At 44.2% G+C, this 17,589-nt stretch overlaps 1 protein-coding gene across 2 annotated transcripts in view; it reads left to right on the forward strand.

Moving 5' to 3' along the window:
* Positions 1 to 17,062, forward strand: part of Slco3a1 (solute carrier organic anion transporter family member 3A1) — a 299,077-nt gene extending 282,015 nt beyond the window's left edge. The window contains exons 10-11 of one of the 2 annotated variants that reach the window (XM_071608652.1): positions 8,109 to 8,351; positions 16,433 to 17,062. In XM_071608652.1, the coding sequence (XP_071464753.1) occupies positions 8,109 to 8,351; positions 16,433 to 16,515 (326 nt within the window). In that variant the 3' untranslated portion in view covers positions 16,516 to 17,062. Of the gene's footprint in view, positions 1 to 8,108; positions 11,148 to 16,432 lie in introns of those variants that run through there. The other variant, XM_071608651.1, reaches the window with a different exon arrangement.
* The last annotated feature ends 527 nt before the right edge of the window (positions 17,063 to 17,589 follow it).

Below are 17,589 nucleotides of genomic sequence, written 5' to 3' on the forward strand. Positions count from 1 at the left end.
TGTCTAATATAACTTTCTAGCCACATGTGGCTATTGAGTGCCTGAAGAATGGCTTATGTGAGCCAGATGTAGTGATTTTTATGTATTTTTCATTTAAGTAACCACATGTGTCCAGTGGCTATCATGTGTACAGGTACTGACATACCACCCTCAGTGGGTCAGGGTGGAAGAGGGGTCAGCAATGCCAGACACTTGGCCGTGGTTATCATAATGAAAGAGGACAGGACCTAGAAGTGAAGGTGACATTGGTTTCCCCTTGGAAATGAGTTGATAGAAAGGGCAGAAACTATAGTAGCATCGGTAGGTGTGCACTGAGAATTTCCCCAGTAGCCCTGAAGTAGAGGTGATATCAACGGAGCAAAGAAATCAAACATGATAATCAAACTGAGGCTGAAGTGACTGACCATGATACTGGGCTGATTAAGGAAGAGGTAAAGACAGGTAGAAGTAGGAAGGACAAAAAAAGAAATGAACTGCATTAGCCAGTCATAGTGAATAATGGAAGCTGTGGCCAAATCTTTGATGTCTGGCTTTGAGATTAAAAAGGTAGAGCAGTTCTGAGAGATGCCAAAGCCCAGGGCATGGCGATCCAAAGAGGAACAGGGGTAAATAGCCTTGATGTCAAGGGCAAGTTGTTAAAGTCCAAAATGTAGAATTCCATGTGCTTGGACAAGCTTGGTGTAGGGGAGGAGGCCACTGAGCTGGAGAAATTACAGTAAATTCAGAAAAAAACAACAACAACACAATAATCCACTCAGCAGAATCCTGCAGTAGTTGTGGTCCTCCTTTACCATCCTGTTGCAAACGGCCTGGTCCCTGCTTTGAGGGTTGTGGTCCAGCCATTTGCTCAGCGGTCTGCTTAAGAATCTTGTTCTTGGCGCTGGGGATGTAGCTCAGAGTGCTTGCCTGCATTTATCCCCAGCACTGGGAATGGGGGGCAGGGGGGACTTGCTCCTTGTCATGGCTGTCACATCAAGTCAATTTAATGGAAACATTCACTAAGATCCATCCATATCCAAGGTGCTACCAGGGTAGTGAAAATAAGCAGGAGCAACATCCTTCCGTGAGGGCCTCAGGTAGGCCAATGAAGTAGGGATAGGGAAGACATAAGGTTGGAAAAGTTAGAGAACCCCAAGTTTCAAAGGAAAAGATTTTACTCAGCCAAGTAGTTACCAGGGTGGCACAAAGGAGGGTCTCTGATGGAAGACTGGATATGCACTTGGAATTCTGATTTAGGGACATGAGCCTGAGAATAAGTGGTTTGGCAGGATCCAGGACAACTAATCAGAAGCACTGAGGTAAGAAGATGCTGATCAAGGCTAGAGCAGGGGGATGGAAAGACAGAGACCAGTGAGAGCCATAGAGTGAGACAGCAGCTCTTGAACCTCCTCCCTCTGCCCCCATAAGATCTTAGCAAAAAAGCTGCTGCAGAGGCTCAGATGAAGCTGAGGTTTTGAGCCCTGTGAGTGGGTCTATGGGGAAGTCTTTAATAGACCGAGATAACAGATGCAGTTAATCAAGCCTCTCCAGGGTTTTGAGAGGAACTGGCGGGGCTCACCACACAGCCCCTATCCGCCAATGCCTGCAAACAGCACTGGGAAGGTCACCCATGAGGTGCAACTCCATATGAAGGGATCATTCCTGAGCAGATTGTCCAGGGGTTTTGTCCACATTCACGAATTACCCTGGGGAAGTGTGTCTTGGAAACTCCTGCTGTCACGCAAACCTTTGTTGAGCTCCTACGTGAAAAAAGTGGAGAACTGAGCACATTTAAATGTTCCTAGGAAAGCATGGCTCACCCAGGAATCCCAGGTGAGGGGGAGCAGGACACATTGTTGGCAGCACGGAAGCCCCCTTTCCTTCTTCATTCACCATGCACTGATCTGTTTAATCTGCAAACATTCGGTAGGCACCAGGCTCTCAGCGCTTCCTGCTGCTCTGGCCTCACATAGCGACCCCTATGCCATTACTATCTAGGTGGCTTTGGGCAGGCATTTTAAGTGGCTTTAACAAGAGTCCCAGGAATGAAATTAGAACACACAGCAAATCCTGACTTTGCCAATTTAAGAAAAGTGAATGTCAGGTGTCCCTGGAAGATGCTGGCTGATGTCAACAGTCCGATCTCTTTCTTGGCATTGCTGAAGCAGAGAAACTCATCCATCTTTTCAGGAGAATACACCTTTCCATATTCCTCTCTGGCTGGTACTGGATGTAAGAGGAATTCCACCAGGTTAAGTAGATTCCATGGCGGAATTCAAGTCTTGGCAGGTAAGCTGGAGAGGAATGGTTATCTTTTTAAATGTAAATGGCAGTCATTTGCAGCTTCCCTTTGTCCTATAAAGGGTGGATTTATTTCCCTTACAAAAGCCTTTCAGTTCACCTTTTAAGTGTAGACCAAAGAATATAAATAGGGCCCTGCCTTTTCAACCTTGAGAGTGAATTAAACAGCCAAGCTGTGGGGCCCAGATGTTTAATCTCTGTTAATAGATTTCTGGAAAACAGAGACAGTTTCCTTAAACAGTGCTGCAATTTTTGCATTGAAATATATATATATAGCTATAATTTGAGCCAGAGTGTAATAGGAAGTAAGATTTAATCCTTTTAATATTCTCCATAATAGCAAGGAACAGCAGTGAGCCTACACATATCCTCCCACCGCACCATGCCCCCAAGATGGGGACCTGGTGGCTGTCTGCTTTGTCCACAAGTCCCTGCCCAGCAAGAGAATGTGATGGTACAGGCAAGGGTCCTGCCATGGAGCTGAAGCAGCCATGGCTGTCCTTTCTACTGGTTCTTGTGATCATTCCAGTTTATTTAGAAGGGAAGGGAGAAGGGAACATTCTCAACAGAGAGTGAGTCCTCTCAGGAGAAGGTCAGTGTGTCCCTCCTGCCCTACTGGAGATCCCAGGAAAGTTACCAGAGAGTCCTGCCAAGGTCCACCTCTCAACTTTTGACTGACAGCAGGATGGCATTGACTTTCAAGTACCCATGGCATATGACAATTTCAAGTCCCCATGGCATATGACAACTTCAAGTCACTTTGGCCCATGCTGACCAGTTCTAATTGGAACCTGTTCTTGCAGATTTTATGGTTAGGGGGAAATATCCTTATCTCTGGTCCATGTAAAGGTCACAAAAATGCCTGCCCTTCCCTGCTAAGGTAACTTGTGTTCTTATCAGCATTTCAGGTCTATGTTTCTCCTGCAAATAATAGGTTGTTTGCTGAGGAATATAACATATCTTATTGACTTAAATCAGACAGGGTTGCAGATAAATTGCTTTCTGACAGAAAGCATGTGGGGGTCAGCACCCTGGGCCCAGTTTATAGAATTATTCCCTTAATTCAAGGGTGTAAGGTCAGGCAATGACCGGAACCAAAAAGGAGGCAACTTTTAAAAGGCCACTGAAGGAGGCTTGGCTTTATATAGTTCCGCCTGGAGTGGAATCTCAATCAGACCAACAGAGCAGATAGGAGAAACTGCATGGGGACGACTGAATTGGAGTTTTATGGGGCTTAAGGCAGGAAGCGAGGGCTTGGGACAAGAAAAGGGATTTTTAGAGTCCCTTGTCCCACTGGAGTTGGTCCTGGGAACTGGCTGAGATCCAGGATTGGCCAGGAGACCCCACTGATTGACAGACAGTTCCCTCAGTACCTGATTGGTGTTTCTTTTGCATGGGGCTACTAGGTGCTTTGTTCCTAAGTCACCTTCATTGACCTCACAAAGGGTTGTCTGTTCCCTATCAATGAGGGGAGAACTGCTCTTTCAGAGTCCAGAGAGAACATTCTTCCAAAATGTACAATTTCTACCCTAATTCTACACCATCATCACCTCACTCCTCATTCCTTAGGTAACCAAGAACATATCAGAAGATGATCAACACACAAAGAGACACTAGGTCTTCCTTCTAAAGGCACCTGATAATGCTCCAAAATTGACTTAGGATATGGAGTATTCTTGCGAGTTAGGGTTTTACAGAAACTTAGCTTGAAGGGTTTTCTGCCACAGATTTGTACCTATATAGTTTGAGCTTTAGATATTTTTGTCCTAAGAAACAGGAAAGGAACCCAGTTTTTTGAGAACCCTCCACAAATGGTGTCTCATTTAATCCTGGCAAAAACTCGGCAAAGGAATATAATTATGCCCATTTTATGAACAGCAAGCCAGAGGTTCAGTAAATTTGTATAACTTGCCCAGAGTTGCACAGCTTCCAAGAGGCAGAGTCAATCTAAAATCAGCTCTCTCTGGCTCCCCTTCCCTTCCCTCCCCTGTGAAACCACCTCCAGATGTAAGCTCCTGGCTGAAAAAGAGGTGGTAAGAACAACTGACAACTCTTCCTGCTGACATGTATCATATCTGCCACTACTGCTGGAGGCATTCTGCCAAATACTCAGAGAGCTTGTTTACAAAATAAGGCGCCAACCTTCTCTCCACATTAACCACCCTGGAACAGGGAAGGCTCCACACTTTGCACAGATCAGAACCCCCTGTGTGCTTCCCTCTCTTCAAAACCAGCTTGCTTCTATAAGCTTAGCAGAAAAGTGAATAAAATGTTCTCGGTAGCCCTGGAAATCCCCCAATAAGAGCTCTAAAATCATCTCAAGTCTACAGACTGTGAATTAGAAGGAAGAGAAATTACTGGGTTTGGGGTTTTGAACTATCGGATCTAGGACAAATATCTCCCATTCTCAGGTTCTTTGTATGTAAAATAAAGGGGTTATGGCATAGGAGAGTATACTATACAGTGCTGCGGTGGGGGTTAGTTAATTGACTAGGTATTACAGTCATCCTATTGTAGAAGTCTCCCATAGGTCTAGGGGAACCAAATGCTTGCAGAGACTTCTTGGCTTTTTAGTCCCACTGAAAAACACAGAAGGATGAGTGGCTGAGTGTGAAAATTAGTTGCAAGGGTAGGACTCCCTTCTGTGACTAATCAGGTGAGTGAATGGCAAAGGCCTATAATGGAAAAGACCCAGTCAGATCCTCATCTTTGGTATTCTCTGCATACTTGGAGTTTAAGGCCTGAGAGCTAGAATTCCCCTTTGGGAAAGAATTGTAAGTCAATAAAAAGGAAAAGATGAATATGGAGGAAAAGAATACCAATCCTCTCTGTATTCAGAAATATAAAAGGAATCTCATGAAGGAAAGTCTCCAGGTACTCAACCTGAAGATTATTCTAATATATCACCCTAAACCCTCTGTATCAAACACGAATAAGTAGGGACGGGCTGGGCCCTTGCAAAATGCTCAGATACCTCATTTGTGCAGTATTTTCCTTAATCCTAAACAAGCAGGTGGACTTAGCTCCATTTTAAAGATGAAACTGAGGCACTGAGAGATGGACTTGCCCTAACCTTTTTGGTTCCATAAGTCTCCACCGTTGAGCATACCATGAAAATCTTATGGGCACTTAGCTTTCTAACTACTCGAAGGCTTTTTCCAGGGCATTGTCATTGACAAGGAACAGGAAGGATAAAACTGATATCTTTAGCACATTCAGGTATACCCTACTTTAAAGATAACTGCATATCATAAGAATTCCCACTGAGGTACAGGTATGTGAAGGCATTACATTTTGGCATTTTAGAGGGATATTTTCATTTAAACCAGTTTCAACAAATAGCTCTTTTGTATTCAAAATTACCCTTGATGTGCTTTTTAAGTATGACCTGATTTGCCAAATCCCAACTTGTGTTCAGGAGTCCCTTCCCAGGACAGAGCTTCCACCAGCGGTGTCTTCTCCATAATACCATCACTCACAGTGATGGGAGGCTGGGACAAGGGGAAATGACCTCAAGAAAGGTCACAAGAAGCAAAAGGAAGAAGAGAAAGGAACATTTGAAAGCTGATCATAACCAAATAAAGCCCAGAGAAATGGAACAGTGAATGGATTTGCATTGTCCCACTGTGCCTCAGGAACAGGCCAAATTAGTCCCATTTATCCGCAGATTTATCCATAATTTACTTTGGCTCCACATCTCCAGTGCTTTACCTAAATTATGTGGCGTGTGGCTTAGTTTCCATTATGCAGTTGCCATAGCACTTCCTCCACTTGGCTGTCTTTCAGAGAATGAAGAAAGGCATCCATTGGAAGGGGGCGGGAACACACCAGGAGTGTGGGGAAGGTTGCAAACCTCCAGTGAGCTGGGAGGAGGGAGCAGGTTGTGAGGGATTTTGAATTTAAGAGCTTATTTATTAGATCAAGCTGCTTAGCAAGTTTAATGAGGTTTCAATGAGAATTATTCTTGGGGCTGGGGGAAGCGGGCAGGGCTCTCTTTGGGGTAACAAGAGACAGAATTGGAGAGTTTTAAGGAGAAATATTGAGGGAGCTGGGGCTTTACCAAACTCACTAGCCCTGAGAGGATAGTACAGACCCTCCCCAGGAACCAAGTACCATGCTGCTCACCTCCTTCAACTTTTCCCTCTGCTAAGCCCCCTCTGAGGAGCGAAGTGTCATATTGCCTGCAAGTATTCTGGCCATCAACTTCAGATGCCTGTGAACTCCCAAAACATGTGCTTGATTTTATAAGTAGACACATTTTTCTAGACTTAGGCACTACATCTTATGCAGTTCTCAGAGGGACCGTCCTTAAAAATGAAACTCAGACATTCTGGTGTTAGCCCTAGAAGAACATTCCAGATCCTGGTTGTTTTTGTTAGATTTTTTTTTTTTTTTTTTTTTTTTTTTTTTTTTTTTTTTTTGCTGTGACCAAAAGTCCTGACAAAAACAACATAGAGTAGAAAAAGTTCATTTTGGCCCACAGTTCCAGAGGTTCAGTCCATGGTTAGCCAGCTCCATACCTTTGGGCCTTAGATGAGTCAGAGCATCATGGTGGAAGAAAGCAGCTCAACACATGGGGATCAGAAAGCAGGCTTACAAAGCATTCCCCCAGTCTCTCACCTCATCAAGCCACACCTTACCTGCTTACCTAGGTTACCACCGAGTGAATCTATATCAGTAGCTCAATCCACTGATGAGGTTACAAACAATCTAATCACTACACCTCTGAATGTTCTTGCATTGTCTCATACATGAGCATTTGGGTAACATAATATACCAACCATGCTACACCAACCATGGGATCCCAGAGCTGGGATTTCATCACCTAGTTCCAGTGATGTCTCACATTCTGACGTCTCTCACCAAAGGTGTTGACATCTTCTGGTCTCAGACACTTATTTATAGAACAATTAATTGGTATTAATGACTCACCCATTAGTTCCCCATAGTACAGAGGGTTTCCCCAACCCTCCCACCCTCCTAAACTGGCCAGATTTACCTGGAAATTTTTATTTTCAAAATGCTGTCTGACCTGCACACCAGGCACTTGGATTTCATTGGTCTGGGATGGAACATCCCAGATGATCCTAATGTGCAGTTAGGACCCATATCCATCAAGTAGAGTATTGTGGAACTGAATGAAGGATGGTGAACATTCTCCTCTCATCTGACACTTCTGGTGACTAGTTATAGGTGTCTGAAATGTTCTCTTGGGAGGTTTTCAAACTGCTTTCTGGCTCACAATGAAAAGTCTTCTCAAAATGTAATATCTGGTAGAAGGGAAGTTGCCAGTATAAATGCACATATTTCCACTTTATATCTAAACATACACTTCATGTTCAACTTCTGGTCCCTTTTGATCCCTGGCTCCTCCACTAGGTACACACACAGCCCCACAGGCCCCGTGCAAGAGAACCGTGTGCACAGTTCCATGCAGCTTTGCAGTTCCCTCTGGGAGAGTGACTGACACTAAGCATGTTTTCCTTCAGGAAAGTCTTATTCCTTCTCAGACTCTGTAAATCACCACAGCATAGTACACACCATTCTAAAAACTACCCGTATAGTAACAGACTTCACACCACTCTGATAAAGACTATTATTATCTCCATTTTTCAAAAGGGGAAACAGGGACAGAGGGCTTTAATAACTCATCTGGGCAGCAGGGCAGAGATGGGATTTGAGTTCCTGCAGTTCGGCTCTCTGGTGTTTGAACCACCAGCTATAGAGCCCCTTGGTTCAGCAGACTCCCCTCCGAGTGGGCCTATAAGGAGACAGCTGGGAACAGGGAGCCACAGCCAGAACCTTCAACAGCCTCTTCCCTCCCACAGGCTTCATCCCCCCACCGCTCATCTTTGGGGCCGGCATCGACTCCACCTGCCTGTTCTGGAGCACGTTCTGTGGGGAGCAAGGCGCCTGCGTCCTCTATGACAACGTGGTCTACAGATACCTGTACGTCAGCATCGCCATCGCCCTCAAGTCCTTCGCCTTCATCCTCTACACCACCACGTGGCAGTGCCTGAGGAAAAACTATAAACGCTACATCAAAAACCACGAGGGCGGGCTGAGCACCAGTGAGTTCTTTGCCTCTACTCTGACCCTAGACAATCTGGGGAGGGACCCTGTGCCTGCACACCAGACACATAGGACAAAATTTATCTACAACCTGGAAGACCATGAGTGGTGTGAAAACATGGAATCCGTTTTATAGTGACTAAAGGAGGGCCGAACTCCGCGTTAGTAATCAAAGGGTCATTTTTCTTAAGAAAAAAGAAAAAAAGGTTTCCAAAAAAAAAAAAAAAAAAATTCAAAACACACACACACACACACACACACACACACACACCCTTTGTCCTTTTTGTCAAAAATCAGAGCCAGACAGGATTCAGAATAAGGAGAGAATGGGATTGTCCTGGAGGACGCTCGCACTGCTGGGGCTCACAGTCTACTTTGAAGGCACCTCATGGTTTTCAGGATGCCGACAGCTGCAAGCAACAGGCACTGCCAAATTCAGGGAACAGTGGTGGCCAGCTTGGAGGATGGACATTTCTGGATATGTACACACATACAAAACAAAAATCATATAAAAACAAAAGTCTACTAAAAAAACAAACAACCAACCAACCCAAGTTCAAGTTGAGAACATTGCCAGATTAAGCACTAGTGACATACCCGGTGCCACCCTCTCCCTCCTGGTGGGGGTGGGGAGGTGCACAAGTCTGAGGGGTGGAAGCCCTGCCCCTCTCTAACTTTTGCAATATGGGTCACTGTGTAGACGATTCACCCAGTCTGCATGTGGTTCAAGGCCCCAGAGTTCTCTCAGCGATGCTAATGGGTGATCCGTGCTGGAGTGTGTAATTGGCACCTCTCACCAGCTCCATTTCCATGTTCAAGACTGAGGGTCCAAGGGGGAGCCGGGTGGGAGGCCAGCACCTCCCCTTCCCCTGGCAACACCTCCCTGCGGTGATGCCCACCTCCCCCCTGCCCCACAGAGTGACCTCAGGAAGCTGTGGGCCTTGCCTGGCTATGACTGACCTGCTCAGAGCCGGTGAGCCCCAAACACAGTCCAAGTCATTTGCTTACATTTGCCAAACATTTTGCCATTTTTTCAAAAAAATACAATGCATATGAATTTCAAACTGTTGTATGTATAATCCTCTAATACTATTTTTAACTACTTCTAAAACCTGTGTTAACCCTTCAGTCACTAACACAGTTCTATAGATCGGATTTATTATGCTGGTTGCTTTTACTTTTCTCATTTTTTAATGCACCAAAAATATAATGTGATTCAAGGGATGCAATTAATCTATTGTAATTTTTATCACTTTATTTTCACTTAGATATTCTGGAAAAAAAAAAAACAAGAATATACAATGTGTTACAAGAAAAAAAAATGCTTCAAAAAGGGTGTATAATGCAGCCTGCCTTTAAAAGAATCACATTTGAGACAACAGGGGATAATGTGATGAATTGCAAATTTGCCTTCTGGCTTTATTTCCCATGATTCAGTGATCACTGTCATGGGAAGCCCTTTTATATTCAAACTTCACATTCCAAGAGGCGTTCTTTTCAGCCTGTAGAGAAGACACACTTCAATGTGGGTTTTTGTGTGTATGTGTGATGCTTCTGGGGACAGGAGAGAGAAAGTGCAGCTCCCTAACACAATCTGTTGAGCAGGCGGTGGCATCTGTGATAATAGACCACAAGCTCCGAGAAGCCATCACATGTCCAGTGCATGGAAATGTCAATAGCAGTTCCAGGGCCAATCTTGAACTAAGAGGTCTTTGTGTTTTGAAAGTGGCTGACTCTCAAACAGAGAATGACCCTGTCATTATTTGGGGAACCTCTTGCAGTCAGCCCACTAAGCCTGTATGACCATTTCCATAAGGAGACAGAGCATTGGTGAGCACAGCACATGCACAACAAAGGGTCTCATGCTTCTTCATGGACCTGGAAAGATCCCAAAGTTTAGTTGGTTAGTTTGCTTTTTCACCTCAAACACCTATTTATAGTTTACCCACAAGGCAAGAAAAGGGTGAGGGGTGCTGGGCCAAATTTTTTACAAATACTGTAAATGGGGAGGTCTGATTGACAGCACAAAACTAGAGAAAGCATCAAGTAAAGACAATCAAAAGGGAAGCTGTGTCACTGTCATGGTGCAGGACAAGTGTGATTGGCCACCTCTGGCAGGAGGCTTCCAAAATATTGGCCTGTGTTCTGGAGTGTTAGGCTGTCCTTGTTCATGAACATAGGAAGCTCATCAGTCCCTTAATTAGTAAAAATTCACCAACTGGTTCATATAAAATAGATGCTTTGTCACTCTTAAGGTCTCGGTCACCTTCTGTACAGGTTTTGGTTTGGTTTTGAAAACACACTGCTAATAGGTCACTGCCTTCCCCTATACTGTTTTGTTCCTCTCAACCCAGTACCCATATGCTGAGCCCTGGAACCCTGGTGTGTGTTTCATGGGACTATTCACTTTGAAAAACAAACAAACAAAAATTTCCTAAATGCTTTGCTTCTTGGATTTTTTCCCCCCTAAACTTTTACAAGGAATGGGAAGAGATGTTAGGATAACAAAGGAAACCAACTCCAGGGCTCAGTTTCAGCAACAATTGAATATAAATTGAAAGTCCCCTGAGGCAAAATTGCCTTCAAGTGTGTCCAATATCACCTTTTAAAATTCAGTCTAGTTTTAATTTTCCTTTTATGCTATAAAGAACCATCCAAGGCTAAATCTAGCCTCTTGGTCGTGTGTCTGTTTTTGAGTGTTATTTTGATGGAAAGATGCCCTAATAAGATCTGACTTGGACTTAACAGAGAGCAAAAATGTAAGGGGTGGAATAAATCTAGAAAGTAAATGCTGAGTTCTCTCTCTCGCTCACTACAAACTCCTCTACCATCTTGGTTGAACTTGCCCAAGATCAATGAAAAGGAGGCTTGCAGCTCTTGACAGATCTTTGTTAACTCCTACGTGCAGACCAAGAAAGTTTGTTTTTAAAACCAATGTCATTTCTCCATTGGAGGTAAACACAGTTTGGGGCAGTGTCCTTCCCTGGAGGAAAGGGTTTGCTGTCTTCCTTCTGCTGAGGCTGTGTGCTACTGGATGACCTGTAGCTTGGCTTCTCTCTTCCCATTTCCACCAATGAAAACCCTGAGGCTCCAGGCACCCTGGGGGACTCTACCACTACAAAAGGCCACTGCATGCTGATAAAGGACCAAGAAAATCCTCCTCTCACAGTCCCCTTAAGGAGTTTCTACACAAGGGCAGCCAGCTGGTCCCTGAGGTGACAGCCACCCTCAACAAGAGGAATTTTCTCAGGGGGGATAAGATTCTGCTGAGGCTACTTAGTATTGATCTCCCATACATTCCAGAGGTGGCCATTCCTTGAGGAACATGTAAAATAGAAGTTTCTATGTACTCAGAAAAATCCTCTGAGGCAAGGGAACTGTTGGATGCCCTCAGCCTGCCCCACTGGCTTTCTGCTGCATGCTGCTTTAGGTCCCGGCAAGTGTGATTTCTTTTCCACCCAGTCAGTCCTGCCAGCCCCAAGGTGTCTGTTCTGATCGCCACGTGGAGTACTGAAAATACCCACTCAGCAGTGTTAAACAATAAAGGTCAATATGCAGAAATCAACAGGGCTGACCATACAGTCAAGACCAGGATCAGGACAGAGCAGGATCAGCTGCTGTTTCTGTTTGCTAGATTGATACCGTGTTCTATTATTGTTGGCTTACTTTGGTTTAGATGAGTGGAGAAACCCAGAAAAGCAGTTTTTTGGTCCAACAGATGGAGAACCCTTGCTACCTTTTGCTATTCTGACCTGATTATATTTTGCTATCTTGGGAGAATCAAATGTCTGGCCAGAAGTTAGGGAAAGTAACAAATAGTAAGGGCTTGACTGCCTCTCTGTGCTCAGGCTACTGCCCTCTAACCCATAGGATAGAATCCAGGTCAAAAAACTAAGGGGCACCAACTTTTCCAAGATAGGGCATTCATGAAATAAGATTTGGCTCAGGAAATCAGTTTGAGATTTCAAATAATAAACTTTTTTTTTTTTCCTGCCCTTCCCCCTTTGTTATACCTGACTCACCCAAATCATACCCAACCCCACCTCTCTGAACAGCTTCAAGGACTTAATTTCTTAGATCAATTAGCCCCAAATGACAGCCTATGGACCCCAGTTCCTCTAGGGTATTATTGTTGATCCAGAGTAAATTGGAAGAATACTGGTGGCACATGTACGGAAGATGTCTTCCAGGGATTTTTGCTAGAACAACATATGAAACCTACACTGACTCCACAGGCACCCAGCCCCGTCTCCCTTCCCAGAGTCCTTGGTCATCATGGCAGGGAAAGCATGGATTAAACAACCTAAAGTTGGAAGTTCAGTAAAACAAAGACAACCTATGCCTCAGGAACCTGGCTGCCTCAGAGACAGGGGCAAGAACTCCTACTTCTCAAAGGCCATCAATGTGGTGGCATGATTTTTCTATGCAGAGTTGATTTCACATGAGGGTGCATTGAAATGAGTACCATATTCTAAGCATGTATTTATTCATTCATTCCTGTTTTAAATGTGGGCAATGTGGCAGCCTCTGGACGTGGCCTCTGCCCTATGGGAGCTCACAGTTCAAGGAGCTGAAACAGATCTAGACACGAACAAAGGCAGTGAAATATGTTAAGCGCTGGGGTCTGTGTCTGGGAATGAGAGCTGATTCTTTGTGGTTCTAAGAGTCAGGAAGACTTCAGAGAATGGGTGGTCTAGGAACTAAAAACTAAAGAGCAGCGGGTGTCTGCCTGTAGGATGGTGGGAAGACAAGGACCACCGTGTTAAAGGGGGCCAGCACAGCAAGCCCACGTGCCATTTCTACAAAGGGCCAGGTCGTACACATAGGTGTTATAGGTCATCCAGTCTCCATAACTACTACTTAACCCTGTTGTTTTAGCCTAAGATCAGCAGACAATGGGTAAACAAATGAGTGGGCTGTGTTCCAATAAAGCTTTATTTACAAAGACCATGACTGGAGGGAGGGCTATAGTGTGCCAATCTCTGTCTGGAGCACATGCTGAGCACCACAGCATGTCTAGGGTGCATTAACAGTTCAGCATAGGTAAGACAGATCCTCATACCCAAAACTCTGTCATAGCAGTGTCACAAAGGGTCCTGGAGTAAGTGTTCATCAACCCTAATGTTCCCAGCCCCGAGAATGAGATTAAGGCTTCTCATTTATGTCTAAGAAGAAGGTAAGTATCCCTTTGTTGTCAGAGTTTATTGAAGGCAACCTTATTTTTCTCTTGTATATCATGGAGAAAATAAACTGTATAACCTATGGGGTCATTCTAGCTCTGACACTTGATAGTTCATCTAAAGTAATCGACTTCTTTAACTTAAATGATGGAAATGGATACCTGAGGGAGACATGTAGGGACTAGGAAAAGAAGAGTGAATCAGATTCTGGATAGAACTTCAAATCTCTCCCTCCTCTCCAGCAACACAAAATACAGGCACTCCAAAGCTAATAGATCTGCCAGGTAGAATAATCAGCAAGTACTAATAATAGCTAATAATCATTTCAGCTAACATTTGTCAAGCACTTAACTCTGACTAGCTGCCAGGCTGAACTTATTTCATGTATTACCTCATTTAATCTAAACCATAACCCTGTGAGACAGGAACCATTATTAGCTTTATTTTACAGGGGAGGAAAATGAGGCTTGCGTGATCCAGAATTTGCTGAAGGTTACAAGCAGAGCTGGGATTCAAACCCAGATCTACGAGTCCAAAGCCCACATTCTTAACCATTGGGGTATTCCTTCCCTCCCAGGCAAGATATGGGGGACCCTCCTCACATTTAGGGACTGCTTGAATTCAGGGACATTTGGTCTTTGGACGGAATGGACTAGGAGGCGCCATTCTCTTTCACATGCCCCTGATATAATAAGCAGGATATCATGGCAGCTGTTTTCTGGGGATATTTGCTTTTCCCTCGTTACCTGATCTTTACCCAGTGGATCCCAGTGGTCCATTTATGTGAGATGTTCTACCTGAAATGAACAGGCAACAAGTAACAGGAGATTCCTCCATTCTCATGCATTCTGAAATGAACTTTCAAAGCACTGAGATGCCGTGGAGGTATTCCTCAGAGCTGGTCATCAGCACAGTGTAGAGTCCAGCACACACCGTCAACCTGGGGAGCTCAGGCCCAACCCAGGGGCTTCAGACACACTGAAGCCACTCACTGGTTAGATATGTCTTGCTCTATTCCCAGGTCCCAGGCACAGTCCCAGAACAGTGTCTAGACATCTCTGTTTTTGAAATAATGACTCGAGTCAACAATCAGGAGTTGATCATAAATCTTTTTTTCCATAAGGTGGAAATGATTATGTTCTATGAGAAAATGGAACAACATAGCAAATTTTCTGGAATTTAGCTTTCTGTAGGCTGAGAGTTTTGCCATTTCATTAACATCTTCCTTAAATTCACGTTAACCTAATGGAAGATGGCTTTCACAGAGGCAAGTTTGGAAGGACTATTTGATTTAAAATCTAAGGCTATAAAATGAATTGGAGTCATGCAGTGTAGGGAAGTTTAATTACAAGAGGAATGCAACTAAAAACCAACTGTGCTCTAATCTAGCACCTTAAAGGAGGGAAGGGGCTGGGGAGCTCTTTTTTACTAAGAGGCCTACCCACGTGCCAGGTGCTGTGAATGCATGATCCCAGGTATTGCTCCTAGCAGCCTTCTTACACCAGCCCTATGAGGTAAGTATAATTTTTTTTTTTTTTGCATTTTATAGATTCAGAAAACTAAAACTCAGCAAATCCAAACTTCCTAAGGTTTCACTAGTTAAAAAGATCAGCAGGAGCCAATACCAAGTCTGATTCCTGAACCCATGTCCTTTCCAGTATGCCATACAACCACCAAAATGAGAACGTGGATCTCACTATGAAGCCACTGGAGCACTTGCCATGAGGGACCACCCACCAGAGTCTATAGTTTCATAGAGAAATGAGCCAAGAGCTGTAGATGAGAACCTCAGCAAGATTTTACCTATAGACATAGGAATTTTTAAAAAATGATAATTTAAACTTTTACTTTAAAAATTAAAACCTTTAAAAACACTCCTTCCATCTTCAACCTGAGCCACATCAGATGATTTCCAGTCAATCATCAACTTCTATTTTACACTATGCAATAAGAACCCACCCCATTGCTCTCACTTCTATCCCACCCTCTCCAAACCCCCCACCCACGAGACCTCCAGCAGAACCCCCAAGACCATAAGAACTTGAGCTTTTCAAAGGTTGAGCAAGGATGCTACAAATTGCCCAGATCATATGGGCTCCTTCCTCTATAAGCCAAGTCTCGGCTTCAAAATCCCAAGTAAAAGTGTGACATTTCTAAACTGTCACCTTTTATACCACCAAGTCAAAATCTAAGAAGGACAATAAATGAACAGAGACTTCTGTGGCCCCACTGTGGCTATCATTGGCCAGGAAAGCTGCAAGTCACATTCAATAAGACTGGCATAGTTTGAAGATCATCACAGGGATGAGCTGGGTTTTTAATACCTTTTTAAATGAAGCCACAGCATCTATTTTGGAAGGGCAGATAGGTTTAGAAACCTTGCTCCAGTAAGGAGACTGTTTCATTCAACCTGTGATAACCATCCGTGACTGAATGGGAAAAAAAAGAGGGGGGGGGGGCCCACATGCTGGAGGAGGAGGGAGCATGACATTGTGATGTCAAGTCGTCTTTCCTGGCACCAACTTCCTCCTTAATAGAGATGTAAAGTGACAGAGAATCCTAGTAAGGAAGCTAAGTTCGCCATTGATGACTTAAGACAAGTTAGTGATTGAGATACAACTTGTTTATCCCCATAAAAGAACCTCAGATTAGGTGTTGGAATGGACACGTAGGTAAATATCCTTCTTAGAAAGACTTGGCCTTTGAAAAGGGCTTTGCACTTGGAATCACCCTCTGGGGTTTGCGTAGAGCCAGAACCAATGCTTTTTCGCTTCATCTTCCTACTCTCCACCATTCCACTGGGAAACCATGATACTATGATGTAAGCCTAATAAAAAAGGAAACACAGAAAAGACCGATATCTTTTCCTCTTGGCTCTTCTTCCCTCCTCCCCCCTTTAGGCACAGAGTACCAAGACATTGAGACCGAGAAAACCTGTCCCGAGTCACACTCACCTTCAGAAGACTCCTTTGTGAGAAGCTGAGGGCTGTCCTCTTCCGGCAGAGAACAGCCCACCATCACCCACAGACCTCGAGGCCTGACTTAGCGTGCTCTGCCCTGCCCGAGAACCCAAGGGTCCCCATGTGGACTATCCAATGTGTGGTCCTTTGAGGCCCCAAGCGCAGGCCTGTGACAAGGACTAAGGAGGTGACATATGGTCAAGAGCCCTCCAATAGCCCTTGGAAGTAGGCATTTTTTCTGGGTTGCTAAAGCAATGTGGACCTGGTGTGCAAATCCCCTATACCCATCCCTGCTCTGGCTTCTGTAGGGATGACTTCCTGACATGCTTTAGAAAACCCCCTCTTGGGAATTCTTCTCTGTCCAAGGGTTCCAATAGCTCCAAAGAAATAAGCCAAGGCCCAATTTTAATAGAAGAGGGTAAAAATCGCCCTGTTTCACAGAATAGAGATGGGAAAAAGCACATACTCAATAGATTTTTGAGTGTGGTAACTGTATTTTTGCAGCTTATATTTTCCAGATGAGCAGTTTAGAAATATGTGATGTAAAGTACATACTGTACGTTTGCTGAAAATTATATTAAAACACTATTTTAATTCTTCCTGTGTCTCATGCCATAATATCTTCTCTTTTCTCTTGTGTCTTTGGGTAGAAGGATCCTAAGGAATGCTTCTGGCTATGCGTACTCTATATTTATAGGCTTTGAGATATTCAAAAGAGCATGGGTTCTAATCGTACTTGTTATCACACCCAGGACTTGTTACTGGTGTGATGATGATTAAGTGGTCTGAGTTCTCTGAGACCTAGTTTCATCCTCTGCAAAATGGGACTATTAACCCTTGCTTTCTACAAGACTTGAGATTGCATGTGAAGCAATGTCTAGCACAGAGTCACTATTCATTGCTTCCTCACCTTCTGGCTGGAATTCAGTGCTTCACAGCACTGATGCAGCTCCTGTTGGTACAGTAAATGGCCTTTCACAGGACTGTAACTTTCTTTCTGATCTCCTACTGTCTGGAAACCCTGGGAGGGCAGGGAACTGCTACATTTCTGGATACCACCACTAGCTAGTAATAAATAGTGCATGATGCTCAGTGGC

The sequence above is a fragment of the Marmota flaviventris genome, chromosome 2, assembly GCF_047511675.1.
Source record: "Marmota flaviventris isolate mMarFla1 chromosome 2, mMarFla1.hap1, whole genome shotgun sequence".
Taxonomy (NCBI): domain Eukaryota; kingdom Metazoa; phylum Chordata; class Mammalia; order Rodentia; family Sciuridae; genus Marmota; species Marmota flaviventris.